Raw genomic sequence first — 18,242 nt, 5'->3', positions numbered from 1 at the left:
AAAGAAAAACAGTGTAAATGAGCAAGTGGATGTCTATGGCCAGGTACAGTCCTCTCCATGAGGGTGTGGGAGCATGGCAGCAGGCAGAGCCCAGCTCGGACAGGGAGGGTGTGGGCAGGGACTGTACCCCAGGTTTTGCTGGGTGCTGGTGAAGTGGTGCTGGCCTGGTGGGTGTGCTGTTGAGCCAAACACAGCCTGCCAGAGAGAGCATCTGTCAGTGGCTTGGAGGAGAGCAGAAGAAAGGGTAAGCAAATGCTGATTTTAAACAAAGGGGATAACACAGAACTCATTTTATGGCTGATGTTGACAGGTGAATTACAATCACATTGAGGGAAGCTCATAAAAGGCCAGTGGTCTGTATGTGCCTGACTGTTGATCCATAGTGAATTCTGACGTTTGCCTCAGTGCAGCAGAGAATGGGCTTGGAGAGGGACTGGGGAGTTTCTATGGGTGTCCCAGCTGCCAGGGGATCATGGGAGAGCATCTTGGGTGTTGCTTTCTGATGGCAGCCCCTTTGCCTTGCTGTCTGCACAAATAATCAGTTTGTTTTCCTTTTTTATTTTCATTAAGCATCTTCAGCTCTCAGAGTCCTTTAGTAGACAGCAGTTGATGCTTTCAAGTCTGGTTTCAGAAGTTTCCTCTTTGTTTTGGGAGAGCATTTCAAGAGGAAGATTTCTCCCACCTTTCTCTTCCTTGGTGACAAGGGCAACTCAGTTTCCCCATGCTATACCAGAGGGCTCAAGGAAGGCTTCTTGGCTGCTGTTGCTGTTCTACATTACAACAACCAAAGCTGACTGGCAATTCAGTCCACTTTTCCCAGTCTCCCTTCACCTGAAACTGTTGTTACCATTTCTAGCACTTCTTCCACACTTCACATGCATCTAGCCCTGGGGCACATCACGCTGCTGCCTGTGATGCCAGCTGGTCTGCTGGCTCAGCTGGTTCCAGCATGGCACTGGGCAGAGAGACAGCAGCCACCCTCCCCAATGGCAGGCTGAGTGTGTTTGCCTTGGGGACACATTGTGCTTTTATTAGGCAGAGTCTGTGTTGAGTGCCACCTGAAGTGCATCCAAAACCAGCCCCTTCCCTCCTCAGTTGGATTAAGCACAATCCCTTCCAGCCTGAAGCCACTTGGCACCCCAGCAGCAGCTGTGCTCTTACCTCCTGGGTGCTCTCCTGCTGTTCAGGTTTCCCAGATGCAACATATTTAGGAAAAAAAAAAAATAAAAAGAAGCTTAAGCAGTGATAAATCATTTATTTTGATAATGACAGGATCGAATTTGTTTTTCCAGAATGCTGACAGTTTCCACTGCTCTGCTCTGCAGCTTGTAGTTATAACAGTTAATGAGAAATTATTTGGAAACAGCTACTGTTTTAATTGGTGAAGCAATTACTGTTTAGTTTTGATGGTGGAACATAATTGCATGTAGGTGTTTCTTTTCTGTGTATTTTCAAATTTGTAATTAGGCTTCTCAAATTATGTACTTCATAAACTTTGGAAACAGATCTTTCAAATAAGTATTTACTCCCTGGTATTATTATGTACATAACTTGGGTTATGTGAATAGACTCATAGGACTTAAAAGAAATATTAATGTAGGTAAAATTACCTGAAAATGTAAGTGTTAAGAAGTTGAGGAACTTCTGCTAGTAGGGCTCTGTTTAATAAATAAACAAACCAAATGCATCCAGTTTTCATAAAGACAGGCAGACATACTTTTGCTTTCTTCTGTGGGTTGCAAGTTGCAATCTTTTTCTAATATAACCATCAAAAATAAATAAATGTAGACATCATCTTCAAAAAAATCAAGCCTGTTTGAGTAAGTTAGGGAGTCAAGGCTTTCTGAGTTATGTATTGCAAATAACTCACTTGAAATCAAGACTTTCTCTGGATTTTCATCAATGCTGAAACTTAATCCAATATAAAACAGTAAAAGAAAGACAACTGAAGACTAATTTTTGTAACATTCTGTGTCATTACACTTTGACTAAGCTCATTTATAAATACCTTGCCCCTGCCATTGACTCTGCAGTTTATGCTGGGGGCTGCAGCCCCAAAGCCTCTTTACTCCCCCCAGCTGTGAGAATATCAAAGAGGAGAAAATGCTGAAAGCAGAGGCTGTGATATGATGTGTTCCCACATGCCCGTTGCATAATCATCCCACACACCCCATGCCAGGAAGCAGCCAGAGAGCCTAGGCTTTTCAGGGTGCCAGCAAGCTTGTCTCCTTGAACTCCTGCCTCAGTGAACTAGATTGATGAAAGTCACATATATTTGGGGAATGCCAAATGTGGGCATGTGTCATTATGATTTGCCACCAGTTAAGTGACATGATGTGTAAAAACGCAATAGATCCTTCATAGTAGATTTTCATTGCACCTACACGTGAGAAGTAGGGACCAGAGCAAGCATGAAATGTCTCTTCAGCTCTGCATGAGTGATCAAGGCTCAAAGAACCCAGTTCTTGGTTTGTGTGCTTCTGGCATTACCATCATGTACAAGGAGTTCAAAGCTCCCTTTCTTTCTACAGAGTCCTTGTTTTGAGAGGAAAGAATGAAAATTTAACCCTTCTGTTGTAATAGAAGAGTTGGTCAGGTTAATACTACTATCAAAAGTATTGCAGCATATCCATTACAGCTATTTTTCATCGCTATGCATGAGAATATACATTCTTTGTTACACAGCTTGTTTTTATGGTAAAGTTGCTTTGAAGAAATACAGATGTAGAAAAGCCAACTACTGAGATGCAGGTCCTGATGGCCCAAAGTGCTACAAAATGCTGACTAGGGATAAGACCCAAGTGTAGTTATGTTGTTTTGGTTTATAAAGTGATATATGGATCGTCATAGAAGTGTTCATTGTGGAATGCTGGAAAATAAGTACCTGATTTCTCTACATTTGTGGGAGAAAATTGGAAAGATAACAAGTTCCTTGTGAAATAATGTTCTAGTGTTTCTCTCCATGCCACACCAAAAAGATAAAGACAGACTAGAGTATGTAGTTTGAGTCTACAAACACAGGTAAACTTGGTAGAAAAAGCTGAATGCAAGTGCCAGCCATGTAGACTTTGCTCACTTAATTCTTTTACATCCATAAAAGGAAGGCTTACAAAAAAAAAATTCTGTGTAGTAATGAAAATTGTATTAATGTTACAACTGTATTATTACTAGCAAAGGTACTGATTATATGCTGTGTGTTTCCCTCTGGCTCAATTCTAACCTCATTTATGTCTTTCCATTATTGTGTGTCTGTTTAGCAAAGTATGGCTACACATTTATAATTATTATTATTACTTGAATAGATTTCACTAACTTTGGGTATGGTACCTGTCACCTGTAGTATGATTTGTTCTAGAGTACTGTTTTCCTTTCCAGACAGATGCAGCAAACTAGAAAATGGTGCTAACGAAAACATCAGAATTTGCCCTTTTTGATGGCATGGGCATGGCAGAAAATGCATTGTCCTTCTCTTGTGTGTTACAGATCTGAACACATCACAGACCCAAAGTCCCCAGACAAGTGTTCCAAACCAGGGATCCATCCAGTCACCACGGGTAGATGAACTGCTGCTGAACCACCAGCCTGAGAGCCTGGAGGATGCGGAAAGCGGAGCCAGAGTAGAGGAAAAGATTGTTTACCTCTGATAACTTGTTTTCTGTTCTCAGTAACACTTAGGAAAGATAACTGTGTTTGCTTTTCTAAGTTTCTGTCGATGTTCTGTGTATGACCATCTGGCTTAAGGGTAGTATTTAATAGTAAATGCAAAATTTTCCCTGTGATAAATATAGCAAGTAAGTTATTTTGAAGCCTTTGTTGTATAATCTTTAAGTTATGACATGATTTCAAATGCTTTGCAAGAATCAGTGAGTAGCAGAGGAGACATAACATTCTGAAATTGTAAAGGTGCCACTAAGGACTGTGAAAGCTAGTGTTGATTTTTGTGTGTCTTCTTCCTACAAGGATGAGCTAAGAGATTTGCTGCTTGCGATTTCAGATTGTGTATCAGTAACAGTTGTGATATAACATGAAAAGACAGCAATGTAACAATGATGGCTTGAGTCTTTGCTGAAATGTGCTATATACCCTTAGCTCTTGGGTCATTTTCCTTATCTTCTAGCTCAGGAACTGCTCAGAAGGGGATGTTTTTTATGGTCTGAGCATAATTGCATAATTGTAAGTGTTTTTTCATGTCCCAAAGCTTATTATCATTTTGATACTACTGCCAATTTCTGTGCAGAGATGCACTAAAGCAGTTATTGTATTATGACTGTTTTTCATTTCAGTAAGTGTCCTTACACATTAAAATTTACCAGATGAAACCATCTCACTGGTCAAAAGAAAAGAAAGGGGATAAATAGTAGGTTTCAGTTAATTGAACTCTTCTGAAACTCCACTGCTTTCCTGTGCAGAAATCAGATAGTTTTCTGCTTTCAGATTCATGGGATTCTGTCTTAGGCAGTAAGAAACCTGTTTTGTGCCTTTTTATGCCTTTTTGTATTTCTGAAAAAAATTCTTCATTTCTGTCAAACTAAATAAATGTTCAGTGCATTTCTAGAAAACTGTAATTTTGATTCATTGTGAGATCCTCCAGAGAAATAAAAAAAAAGTTAAAAAAAAAAAAAAAAAAAGCATCCAGGCCTTGTTTGCACTGAGCTCTGTTGCAGATGTGTGTTGTTGGTCCAGCATAGCCAAAGCTATGTATTTCAACTGGCAAAACCACGGATGTGCCTATCACTGCTTAGCATGGCTGATGGCATTGACAGAGGTGCAGCAGAGATGCAGCTGCACAGCTCCTGAAGGCTCCTGCACAGCTGCCTCACATCTGCCCAGCTCAAGGAGCAGAGGAGCACAGGATTGCTCCCACCCATTTGACTGGGTCAGCCCCGGGTGCCAGTGGTTTCCATTTTACCCTAAGCCTTTTGCAGGGCACAGAGTTTTAGACGTGTGCATTTTTCAGCAAGGACTTCCTGATTGAGAAGGATTCTCTTCCAGGGATTTGGGTGCTTCAGGGATACCCTAAAGCAGAGCTTTCTGAGCTGCATCTTACTGGATTCCAGAGTAGCTGTTCACGTCGTCTCTTGGGCAAACAACTGAGCACCTGGCACGATGAGCAGGACGTGATTCTCAGCTCTACTGACTGATGTGCAAATGCCATCAGGGAAAGACTGGGCCTGCAGATGTGGTTTCCAGTGTCTCTGTTCAGCCTCCAAGACTCCTGCTAACCTGACAGCACTTTAAAAATATGTCTCTTTATAAGAGAAAAAAAACCCCCTCTTTTAGAATTTCTAGAATTTTTTTATCTTCTTTCCTTTTCACGGTTAGATTAAAATTAAAATGTGGATCCAACTTCTCTTAAGAGCCCTGCAGTAGTGACAGAGAGTCAGCAATGAATTCAGGGTTGCCACCTGAACAGCTTTTTGGCAAATTTCTGAGTAACTAGACTAATTTCTTGGGATGCTGTATACCCCACAATATGTGCCTTGCCCAGAGTCCCATGGGAAATTGAGAAAAAATGAGCAGTTTTCTCCACAGTTTCTCTGCATTTTATTATGCCTTGGCTGAAACATCTGGTATTGGTTACTGTCAAATCCAAGCTGCTGGATGGATTGCTGCTGTCCCAGTTTGGTGTGGGAATTCCCATGTAAGCGTCTTGCCACCGGGAGAGGAAGAGATGATACTGCTTCTCTCATCAATTTTAATTGAGGGGCTGGGAGCTGCAAAGTGGCTGGCCCAGACTTCAGCTGTTGTGCAAATTCTTTAAGTCCCTTAAAATCAGGCAGCATCTTATTTTGCTCACCTGTGTTTACAGTAAAACTTCTGGCATTTCAGAAAGGCAAAGGCAGGAAACAGGTGGCCTCTAGATTTAGGTATTTTAATTGTAGAAAATGTTTAAAGTATAGGCCAGTATGGCCTTGGCAGGTGCTCTTTATAACAAGATGTATTATGCACCCCTGAACTCTGCCCATTATTTAGGCATTTCTTAATACTTAGCAGAATTTAAACACAGCCCCAGTGAGACTCAGCCATTTTAACATCTGTGTTTTCAGTTATCGCCAGGCATATATTAATGTTGGGTCATCTTTCTTAATTAGAAAAATATATTCAGAAATTCACTTCACCTTTTTTGTATTATTTTGAAGCTGGCTTATTTGCAAAACCTATAGTTTTTCACTCATCCCATATATTGTGTTTTCTTTTTGCTATGCTTCTCAAAGCATCTTGCCTCTGAAAACTCAGAATCTAATTTAGTCATTAATTTCAGTGCTTAAATTAAAGGAACAGTTGCTGTACTGCAAATATCCATGGCACCAGGATGAGGTTTGTTTGTTTTTGTCTTATTTTAAATTTTTTTCTCCAACTTCTAACAAAGAAGGGATTTCTTTGCTGTAATGCTTCGACTTTTCCAGCATTTTCTCCTTTATGTTGTATGCTAGTAAAGTTGTCATATCAAGCAACTTTAAAAGACTTTTAAGAGAAACTTGGAACAAATCTTTTCTTCAGCAAGTCTACAGTAATGGTAGAGAATAAATTATTGAAGAGCTTGAGCTTACAGTGTGCCAGATCCAGATCTTTGGATTTGTGCATTCAGTCATTTGTAGAATGAAGCCAAAAGGGAGCAAATTCTTCACTTGGATGCAGTTTGAGTATTAAGGTAAACAACAAACTTAGCTGCATTTCCAAAAGATTTTTCACAAAGGTCATACAAGTTATTTTCAAATTACTAAATTAAATACAGATTAGGCTATCAGCAAAACTCTCCAAAGTTTGTTTACTGGAATTATTGAAAAAAAACATGTTGATGTTCCATGTAAGGAACACAGATAACTTTACTTAGAGAGGGCTATTAGCTGCATTAATTTATATGCCATCCACTTAGTTCAAAAAAGTCAGTAATATTTTTTGTTGCATCTTAATCAAGTAGGTGCCTATTTTGTAATGTGCCCTATTGCTGCTAAAACCATTTTTGCAGTGTGATAGTGTTCATTCAAAGAAAAAGACATTATGCTTTGATAAATAACGTGTGTAGCTTGCTCAGGCTGAATTTTGAAAGCAATGAAGAATTGCAGATGAGGAAGTTTTCCTTCTGCATTTGATGACAAAATGGGGAAATAACACGATTATTGATGACTAATGGGGAATAGTGTTTGGGTAACTTCTAATGAATATTCTGTTTGACAAGAATTCCAACCCCAAATCCTCCCCATCCAAAACCTTCACTGTGCACAGTTTATATTGCAGAAGGAGAAACAGCACAGGTTGTGGAGCATTAGCATACTCAAACAGGCTGGAGTCTGCTTTTACAGAATTTTGGACCTGCAGTTGATTTCTTCCATTTTTCCAAGGCAAATGGATACATTTGTTGTTTTCTCATCCCTAGTAAAGGTTTGTAAATAGAAGCACTGCAAAAATAACTATGAGTGTCCTTGATACTCTTAGTCATAAGGACAGCTACATGTTAACCTCTAGAAAGATTTTTCTGAATTGCTGCAAAATAGTGAGGTGAATCTGTGAGGATGGCCTGAATTCAATGGCTTGAATTTTGCATAAAGGCTCCCTTTGGCAGGCTGATGTCAAAGAGTGTTTAATTTCTTCAATATAAAGGAAAAACCTCAAAAGATGACCTTTGAGGCATTATTCTAAAGTATTGGCATCAATCCAGCCCTTTGCTCTGAAAAAGTGCATCAGACAGTAATCTACTAGACTTCTATGAAGAGCTCATCAAAGGCTACACGAGGAGCTCATCAAAGTTTCCACATTGTGGAAGAATTTGCAAAGGTGTGAAATGATCCACATATCTTACCTGGAAATGTCGATGTTTTTCCCTGACATGCGGAGCTGTGTCAGAAGCATCTCTGTGCAGGTCAGTAGTTGGCTTACAAATTTCCAGAGAGCTATGTTTCTTATTCCATGGATCATCTCTGCTGAAGTTTCTTCCTCTTCTCCTGATTCCATCTCAGGCCCAGATCAGGATGTTGCCACCTCTTACATGGTTCTGCCAGAGGGGTGTCTGCAACACCCACCAAAATCTGAGTTTGAGTCTTGAAATATTCTGGGTGGAGACCAGGAGAAGAGAAAAGAAACATGAAAAAGCTGCTCTGGGTGTAGAAAAAGCAGGAAGAGTGTTCATTCTAATTATATGTTTCTAAGCTCCTTCATGGAACAAGCTTTTTTATTCAGAGGAAGAAACCTCTATTTATCACACTACTATTGATTCCAGTGCCAGAGAGAGCAAGTACCCTAGATATTCAAAAGGGACAGCGAGGCATGTATGTTCAGACAAATAATTTCTCCTGTGGAGGCTTAACAGACCTAAGGGAAATTTCTTACAAGATTTCTGTAAAACTGCCAAGCCATACTACAAGAACTATGCAGAGGCATGAACCTTCTGCTCACCCAGATTACCACTACTAATAACAAAGACTGACATGGGTAAACAATTGCATGAACTGAAGACAGCTTGTGAAGGTCAGTGTGAGCCCTGGCCTTCCCCTGCAAGTGAACAAACAGGATGTCTGCATTCCCTGTGTCTAGCTCATTGAAGATGCTCACACCAAGTTGTGAACCCATTTGTGCTCCTTTTGAGTAGTACAAGAAACATGAGAAATTGGTGCTGCTCCTGGTTAAAGTAAGTAATGTCTCATTTGGAATGGAAACTGTCCCCGTTTCCTACATGCACGCAGCTGTCCGGCATTGTTGAACGAATGTTAAAGCAAGCCATTAAAGGTCAATTCCAGATACAAAGCAGACAAGTGGACAAAAATAAAGTTATTAACACTGACTGAGCATCTCCTGCTTTCAGTCAGTGGAGGCTAGCTATCCTTATCTTCTGGGAATTCTTTCCAGCTTTTAATTAAGGAGCAAGTTTTCACAGTGTCATACTCAAACTGTCACTGAAAAGAAAAACATTAAGAGTGAAAGCTACAAGGATAGTCCTCTAGAGGATGGCCTCTAAGGGAAATCCTGGGTGCTGAGGGAAGGGTTCCAGCTCTGGGGTTTGTACGTGAATATCATCAGTTCAGCTGTGCTGGCAGTTTGGTAATTGGGAAAACCAAACCTGGCTGTGGGGACCAAGCCATTTGGTGTCATTGAAGCTGATGCCTAGGAGCATGGCTGCATGTTCAATCCTGCTTTAGCACACAGCAGAGTGGTGGGGCCCCGGGGTAACCTGCGCATCACTCAGGTCACCCCCCTGCCTGGCTCCCATCCCTTCAGTGCCTATCTTGAAGCTTGATGGTTGTGTGCAGCCTGTGAGAGATGGCTTGCAGCCTTGGGAAACCTCTCTTGGCATATAAAATAGATGCTGAGCACTGAAGGATATTTCACACAAAGCAATTATTGACAGGAGGTGAGAGGCATCTGCTGTTTTACTGGAAGTCACCATTTGCACAGCACAAGTTCAATTGTTAATCCTGACTCCAGCTGTTCTCATTTAATTTACAGCATAATTCTTCAAAGGGATCGGGATAACAACTTTCAAGAACAAGATATGGACCCACTAAAAGGCAAAGAAGTTTAATTTATTGGTAAATGGTTGGTTACTTCTGCTTGTCCTATAAGCAGGACTGTTGAAATCTCATGAACTAAAAACCCAACATATTTCTCAAGGACACTGATCATGTGTAACTGCATGGTTTGCAGACACCAAACACAAAACATTCTTCTTTCTGGGAAATTTGAAGTTCAGAACACCTGGACTATTGAAATTTACCAGAATGCAGTCCTTATATCTATAATTTCAATTAAATGGAAGTCAACTATGCTCACCATTTAATTTCACAATTGCCTTCTGATAAGCAGAAACATTTCCCTAAACATTGGTTAGATGCTTCCAACCTATTATTTCTGCCACTACCATAAACAGTTTTGGGGTAATTATGGAGATGGGCCTGAACATAAAAGAGATGTCAGATATTTGGAACATGCAAACCTGGATCCAAGCTTGACAGACTCAGAAAAAATGCTTCACTTCCATATAAATTTAGATTATGAACTTTCAGACAAAGTGATAGGGACTCAAAAATAGGTGACTATAGAAATAAGCAGCACAAGCAATGGTGGAAACTACTTCTTTTGTACAGCATTCGGGGAGTCACTGACAAAAACACCTGTATAGGTATTCTGTGAAATTACATTTTTATAACAATGATGTCTTATAATTTGACTAAGGATTTTGTTAACGTGTATTAAGTGTATAATTAAACTACTGGGTAGCTCTAGTGATGAAATTAAAGCTGAATAAGATGGACTGGGGTATAAAACTTTATGGACAGGTAGCAGGAAGTATTTTCATGGATCAAGAATCCATAGTGGGCAGAGAAGGAGAATGAGATTACATTATCTAATCTCCTGGAGATAGTCTTGCCTTTTCTGGTCTACTGCTGTGTCATGATTGCCTCCCCAGCAGAAAATCAGGGTGCCTGTGGGCCCTTTGTAGCAAGCATCTGGCCGGGGTTTGTCTCCCCAGGGGCAGAGATGTTAGGGTGTGGGGAGCCCACAGATGTGCCCCATTCTGGTGAGGATGGTTTCCCTGTGCTACCAGCAGCCTCCCTACGCTAAAAGAGGGATTTTACTCTGTACTGCAGAGAAACTATGCCCTACACATATCACACACTCAGCCTCTGATATATTTGGTGCTCTCTTTCATGTTGCCATGTAATAAAAGGCAATTGACAAGGATATGAAGTACTGCCTTCTAAAACACAACATCTCTGTGAAAATTCAAAATGTGTTCAAATTTTTGTGAAGTAACAAGGGTCAAGTATAGTTATAATAATTAACAACATGTGTGTTGTTTAATCTTCAAAGCAAGCTTTACCTTTAGACGTCCATAATTTACTCAGTAAATATTGTTCCTCTTACTTCAAAAGGAAGCAATAATTAGATTATGCCTGGACTCAGATTAACATTTAATTTGTGCATAGTTTCAGACCAACATAGTTGTCTGCATACAATAGCAAAATAATTATTTTTAACTCTGTATGCTGCCAGTGTTTAAAGTTGTAATTTAATACCCAGAGGAAAGATATGGCAGAGTAAGAGATGCAAAATTCAGAGGTTCTCCAAGCCAACATTCCCTCCATCCACTTGTCACTCGTGCAGTATCACAGACTAAAGTAGCCTGCTCCTTCCTTCTTTCCATCCACTGTTTGATCAAAATCCCTACTTAAGTCAGGTTTGTTTTTTTTTTTTTTTGGAGGTTTTTGCTGTTTGTTTTTTTGGTTGGTTGGGTGTTGTTTTTGAGTTTGGTGGGGCTCTTTTTAATGTCCTGCTCTAGCCTTACCAAGGGAGCCTGAGCTACAGGCACAGGAGTTCTATGAGGGCCCCTTCCTACAGCTGTCCCTGAGAAGAGGCCAGCTGGGCACGTGCAAAGTGGAAAACAGCTGAGATAGCAGTCCTTCCTGCTTTGAGGCTGGCCTAAAAGGATTTATCTAAACAGCCTCCCAGTGCTGTGCTGGCTATGGGAAAGGACGGCTTGTGGGCAATGGTTTGCGACTGACCTTTGGACCTTTGGCCATCAGGACTACCTTCCCTGGGCGGGGCTGAGACATGATTTTAATTCCTGTCAGGGAGTCCTGGCACTGTCATGGTGGAGAAATCCAATCCCATGCCTCTTTCAATGTAGCTGGGTACAAAATAAAACCAAGAATGGGGGCCCATTGCCCACAGAATAACTGAAATAAGCAGCTTTTTCATTAGCTGAAACAACCTCTCTTACTCCAGCCTCTATTAGCATCTAAATTATGGGGATCATACCTTGCCAAAACATGTATTTGGAGCCTAAGCTGACAAGATAAGAGGACTAGTGAGATAAGAAATACACCACAGAAATGCTTATTTGCTGCAAATATTTTCATAATCACCTTTATGATATGAGTTGCAGACGCAGCACTGCAAAACATTCCTATCCATTTTACGAAGCCTGAATTTTTTTTAAATGTAAAAAAGTTGTAATGGACTTCTTTCTAGGCTTTGAAAAAGAGTGTGTCTGCTTTAATGTGACTTAGCTTGAATGCTATTATACATTTTAATGAGGTAATGTATGAGGAGGGGTCAAGTAGAGCAAGGAATCATTCTGTTCACAACAGCACTACTTTGCTGGCACAGGAGTAGTTCTGCAGCCACAATTTGAATAAAATATGGAAAGTAAAGTGCTGTATTAAATATTCCAAATCAGTGTAGTCTGTTGAGCATAGTTGCCATGGGGACTGTGTGAAGGTTAGATTAATTAAGGCCTGAGCAGATGTGTTGGAGTATGTGGTGTAATTTCTGCTTTCTGCTTAAAGTGTGATTAAAGTGCATGTGTGTAGGGTAAAAAATGGGGAAGAGAGAGATACCCACCTTAATTTGTGTGTGACAGCTTCTCAGGTAATATGAATTATTGTTAAATGAAAAGTGATTCCTCTACACATACTAAAAATGCAGATTAAAAAAGAAAGGGAAAATGGTATAACCAAAATCAGCATCTAGCTGCGTCACTATGTTTAGTATGAGAATGCCAGAATTGATGATACAAACTTCCCACCTTGTTACTACAAGATTTAGGAATTCAAAAGAGCCACTTCATCTCTGAAATAGATTAAGATTAAATAGTATCTTTTAATGTTATCATAGAAAGCTAAAAATTATCATAGCCTTGAGGGGTATTTTTATGCATACACAATTTTATGCATGCAAAGAGAAAGGGGACAGTTTATTCTAGGAGCGTGTGTATAAAGTTAGGTCTCCTTTCTGGTTTTCAGGAGTCTGTTTGAGCTGCTGAGCTCAAAGGAAGCAGTGAAATAAATTTTCAAATCACTTTCCCTATGCTCAATAAGCATTTGCTGTTGTTGTACCAGGGCTTGAAACCTTTGAGATAATGTTAAATCTTTTCTGCTTTGCCGGATGATGGGAGAGTAATGCCCAGTTTTTTACAAGTGCTTCAGCACATGCCCTGAGCTTCACAGGGAATGTTTTTGGGGTATAAGGGATCACACATAGGAGCAACACCTTCCAAAGAGGGTGGTGAATATAGTGATGGTCACCTACTTTTCCACAGCCACTCTTGTTCTCTCTCTACCTTTGCACAGGGACGTGGAGATGCCCAATTTTTCACAGGCTCATCCAAAAACAAGAGAGAGGAAAAAATTCATAAGTTATCCCATGTAAAAATATTATATGAACTTTTTCTTTTGAGCTTTTAGAAGTGGGAGTACATTACCTCAGAGGAGACATAGTTGTTGTGTGACTACCTGGTGGCATGGGAATCACAGCTGCTAGGAAGAGAAATGCAAAGAAGTGTTCACAATGTTTCCTATAAGTACTCAATTGAAAAGAAATTAACCTCTCAAAACTGCACACATACTGTACAGTGAAAGAAAAGTCATCACAGTGCTTCCAAGTGAAATTTTGCAGAGGCCCAACAGCTCCCTGTTTTAGGATGACAAGTTTCCTGCCTTTCATGATTAGAAGATGGGTTCTACCATTCCTAGTAGTAAGACAAAATTAGTCATTTTAATCTAAATATGTAGAGGGCAAAAGCAAGGATATTAACTTCCTAAGTGCTATTAAATGAAATATTTCTGTAGGACAGTTGTTATCCTGGCTCCTATTTTAAAAAATCATTTTTAGGCACTCTTGGCAAACTTTTGTACCTGAGTCTGCTGCTTATAGAGCAATGCGGGTCTTGAAATATATATATTTTTTTAATAAAATTATTTGTAGTGTAAAACTCTCTGAACTGACTGTATGCCTGTGGAATGAAAAGTGATGGATGTTTTTCTCCAGATTGTGAGAAAGAATAGTCAGGCTAATGAATGCTGAAGCATGTTTCTTTCCCAGGTGCTTAGTTCTCTCTCTCTCTCTCTAATTTGCCTGCTAAATCTGCTGCATTTTCCTCTTGTTTCTTAATGTTTAAGGATTATCTCATATGCTCTCTTGGGAAATGCGGCTTGCTTAGGGTTATGGAAGTAATTAGAAAAGATTGCAGCCTGCTTTTTGAATGAGTCTGGATTTATTTCTGTTTTTCTTTTTGCTAATGAGAGGCTTGCTTGTTCTTGCTTTGATTTAGATTTTTTTTTTTTTTCAGAAAGAAAAGTATAGTCTAATTCACAATGTGAAGAAATAAATGTTTGAGTGAAAGCTGAAAAATCCACAGAAATGTCTGGATGCTTTTGACCAAATGAACATGCTTAAATTAAACATAGACATCCTTCTACATAGAAAGGACTGAAACAGACTGGAAGTGTTGATTCAGTTACCGTGTCACTAGGAAAGTAAATGAAAAATGACTCTTCTAGGAAGAATATCCCCAGATTTGTGATGAAATCCAAGAAAATTTACACTTGTGTCTGCCCCAGCTCTGAACCTTGAAGCAAGTGAATTCTGTACCCACTCTATAAGTAGACTTGTCTCTTTAGACACATAGGACAGTTTCATCAAGAGTGTACTTTCTTACTCCAGACTTTCCTTATGTGGATAGTTTCTGAATGCCTATATTTAGTTACCACCTACTTGATTTCAATGACAATTTAGATGTTTTGTCTGTTTTAGGTAAATGTCCAAATAAAATTTTGCCCTGGCCCCTGCTCCTTTGCTCTGGGGTTTTGGAAGTTGTTGGCTGATCTTACAGATACTTGCCATCTTTTCTATAAAAAACTATTTTACCCCTCCATTAGTAATACACAGTGGGTTACGTTTTTATAATATTTTCTGGAAAGCCTCCCTAGAATTCATTATTAGATCACCCTCACATACTATTCTTCCTTCCTGGCCTTCAGATTAGTCTGTATTTTCCGTGAGGTCCTTATTTGTCTGTCTTCCTGAATGAAACAGTAACTGAATGATAAGTCTTGAAATTACCTATGTCTGAAGGTCCTTGGAATATAGCTACAACAACCAACACCTTTAAAAGGATTAGAAGCCTTCAGCTAGGTATAACTCAGCTGGGAAACCAGACAAATTTGTAGCTGTGACAACCTCAAGAGGCCTATGTGCCTTGGCAGGGAGAATGAGCTGTAGTGAGTGCCATACAGGTCTGTCTGCAGTGTTTATGTTTCCAAACTAACTGGCTGAAATAGAGCTTGAGTATTGGCAAGGCATTTTACATCTTACATATAAAAAAAGCCCAGGGATGTCTCAGGAATTGTTTGGTGCTAAAACTGTTATATAAGGCAGGTATTTATGTTCTGTATTTATGTCTTAATTTCTTTCCCTGGTACGTATTACTAAATTTGTGACTGGACATATTTATCAAGACCTTTGACATGAGTTCTCATGTTATTCCTAAAATCAAAATGGATGAGGTATTTGTCAATAAAGTAAAATTCAAAGCCTTACATTTTGTTCCGGAATAATGCTGAGCAGCAGCAGAAATCTGAGAGATCCAGACCCAAGGAGACCCAGAAAAGGTGTGGTGAGCCACAGCAGAGCAGCCAGTAGGTTGAACGAAGCAATTATTTTTCTCCATTTGATACTTGTGAAGCTATTTTAAGATACCATATCCAGCTAGGGGACCCAGCACAAGATAGTTACTGGAAAACGGAGCTCAGGAGTCCAGAGAAGGATGTGGTGGGTGCCATACAAGAAGAGTCTAAGGTAATCCCAGTGGCTTGGTCCATGGGCGACAGACCTGGGCTGGGATCTTACTGCTGTCTTCACCTGCCTAATGGGGAATAGAGAGGAGGGGGGGATTTCTCTTAGAGTTGTCCAGTGGAAGGACAGGAGGCAACAGATGGGAGCAGCAGCAAGGGGAATTCCTACTGCATTTAGAAGAAAAACTTTACCAAAGTGTAGAACACATACTGAAGCAGCTTGTACAGAGAGGCAGTGCCATCTCTACCCCTAGATATTTTCAAAATGTCAGTAGCCAAGATCCTGGGTAGCAGGACTTAACTTGGAGTCAGCCATACTTTGAGAAGGAGATTGGATCAACTGCTTCTCAAGAACTCCTTCCACTAAGATTACTCTCTGATTCTGTGGGAATTCCTATTAAATTTAATCTGTCCCATCCCATGATCATATCAAATCTTTAATGTTTGTATTGCTCCATTACAGCTTTAAGGTTCCATTCTGGGCTTTTACCACCTCCGTACCTCTGATTCTGATTTAGAAACCATTTAACATACATTTAGTACTGTGAAAAGATAAGTTTTTACTCTCATTTCAATTACATCCTCTGAAATTACACAGAATTATTTTTAAAATCAATACAATTCTAGCAGTCACCATTATTTATCCTGGATTTTATTATGCACTTACTGGTCTCTGAATAGAACAATATTTATCTGCGTTACCTTAAATATAATGCCAAAATGGAGCTTTGCTTCTCTGGATGATTTGTTTTGTTTCACCTTCAATTTTCCTAATTTTCTGAGATCAGTAGATTCCGGAGGTGGCATGGAATATTTTCAGGAGGTGGATTGGAATATTTTCTCTTAAGATATTCTTTTTGGACTCTAAAATATTAGCCTTGGCTTCACAGGCTATATAAAAATAATACCTAAGGCAATCAAGGATCTGTAACGTGATAAACATCAGTCTACATTGTTTCACAGAATAAAATCTTAACTAACATAGACTTTGTTGCTGAAAACCTGTGATCTTAATAGGTATTTTTGTATACCAGCTATGGTATATACTCAGAGCAATTTGTGCCTCTTTTTTATAATTTAAATCCTACTAATTATTTTCAAAACAGAGTGTTGAATTTCAAGTTCTTTCACTTGCACCAACATGCAGTTTGAGGTTATGTAGGGTTTTCTTTAAGCTTTTAAAGAAATCTAATGATACAAAGGGGAAGAGTCACACTAACTTTAATGAGCCCAGCGCAAATACCTTTGAGAACTTCTGGGAGAGTGTCAGCCAGATACACAGTTGTCCCCTTATTTATCAGGGACAGAAGCACTAGTAGTGCAAAAGCCATTGCCAGACCACACATGTCACCCATAGGGGTGACAAGGACAACAAGGGAATTTGGACCTTCTTCCACTGACCTTGATGGGGCTGCCTGGGACTGCTGACTGCAGCCACAGCTCAGGGGTGAGTTTCTGCCTCCCAGGAGCACAGAAGAGATCCCCAGCTCCCATTTGGAGCTGCCAGAAGGGGATGAAGTCATGTTACTTAATGACCAGCTGGCCAGTGTGTGAGGAATTAGTTTTTCAAGGAGGTGAAAGAATTTGGCCACTTCTGCTGGGGCCAGTTCAGAAAGACAGATCTTGACAGCTGGACCTAGCACCAGCAAAAGGAATGTCTGATCCCACATCCTGAGCATGGGGAGAAAATTTTCAGACTCTTGTTGCCACAGTGTGCACTTTCTACACTGCACATAGCATTAGGAGATGCTGCTGAGGCTCAGGGAATGTGAGCAAAGACTCCAGCATTTCGGTACTGCACTGTTCTTAGCTCATGGCGTACGGATAGGCTTTAGGAATGGATGCAACATATTAGCAAATCATAGCAAAGAGGAGATGATGAGCTGTTTGACAGACATTAGTAACTGTTTTTTGAAAATCTAATCACCTCTGCTATTATTTGGTTGAAGACTATGATGTCAGGGCTGCACTGACCTGAGATGATGTAGTATTTGGCATTTTCAATATATTTTTTTCTCATTAATTGTTAAAGTTGGGTTTTTTCCCCCTTGTAAAAGGAAAGAGCAAAGGCTAGTGGGGGTGTGTCTAGCACCTGCCACATCTGAGGAGCTATCCAATTTGTTCAGTTTCTTAAATGTTACCACTTATTTTGATATTCTATTATCAGTATCTATGTGACTTTCCCTTTTGACAGCCAAGAAAAATTATTTGGAAAACAAAAGCAGTTACAGACACTAAGGATTCTTGTGAGTCTGGCCGACATAGCTGCATGCCTCTCCCCTTGAAGCCCAAGTGGGCTAAGATGTGAGAAAGAGAGAAAATAGACACTGTTTAGTGGTGTTGTATCATTCAACCATCCATTAGGCTAGAGGGAAATACGGGGCATTGTGCTTCCTGTCTTTCTGTGGTCATAGAGGGTCAGGAAGAGTATGGTTTTCCTCATTCCTGACTCATCCTGGCCATTCCTTGTGTGACCCTTCTCTCACCAGTTCTAGTATCTGTGGGAAATAGGGTGTGTGATTAATCCTCCCTTGGGTTGTAGGTTGCAGACCTGGGTGTCTTGCTGCAAAAACAAACTTTATGCTACTGCAGTAGGAAGGGAAATTAATTTTCCCTTTATGCTTGAGAGTTGAAGAAGAACTGATTTACTACAGCAAATAGTGACAAAGTTTT

The 18,242-nt window shown here is 40.0% G+C and overlaps 1 protein-coding gene across 18 annotated transcripts in view; it reads left to right on the top strand.

Annotated features, from left to right (window-relative positions):
• Positions 1 to 4,559, top strand: part of ARHGEF28 (Rho guanine nucleotide exchange factor 28) — a 116,514-nt gene extending 111,955 nt beyond the window's left edge. For 17 of the 18 annotated variants that reach the window (XM_072921938.1, XM_072921942.1, XM_072921941.1 and 14 more), the window contains one exon: positions 3,484 to 4,559. In XM_072921938.1, the coding sequence (XP_072778039.1) occupies positions 3,484 to 3,644 (161 nt within the window). In that variant the 3' untranslated portion in view covers positions 3,645 to 4,559. The remainder of the gene's footprint in view (positions 1 to 3,483) is intronic. The other variant, XM_030257998.4, reaches the window with a different exon arrangement.
• The last annotated feature ends 13,683 nt before the right edge of the window (positions 4,560 to 18,242 follow it).

The sequence above is a fragment of the Taeniopygia guttata genome, chromosome Z (genome assembly GCF_048771995.1).
Source record: "Taeniopygia guttata chromosome Z, bTaeGut7.mat, whole genome shotgun sequence".
NCBI lineage: Eukaryota > Metazoa > Chordata > Aves > Passeriformes > Estrildidae > Taeniopygia > Taeniopygia guttata.
Note: the sequence above shows the minus strand (reverse complement) of the source record. Positions and strands in the feature narration are given on the sequence as shown.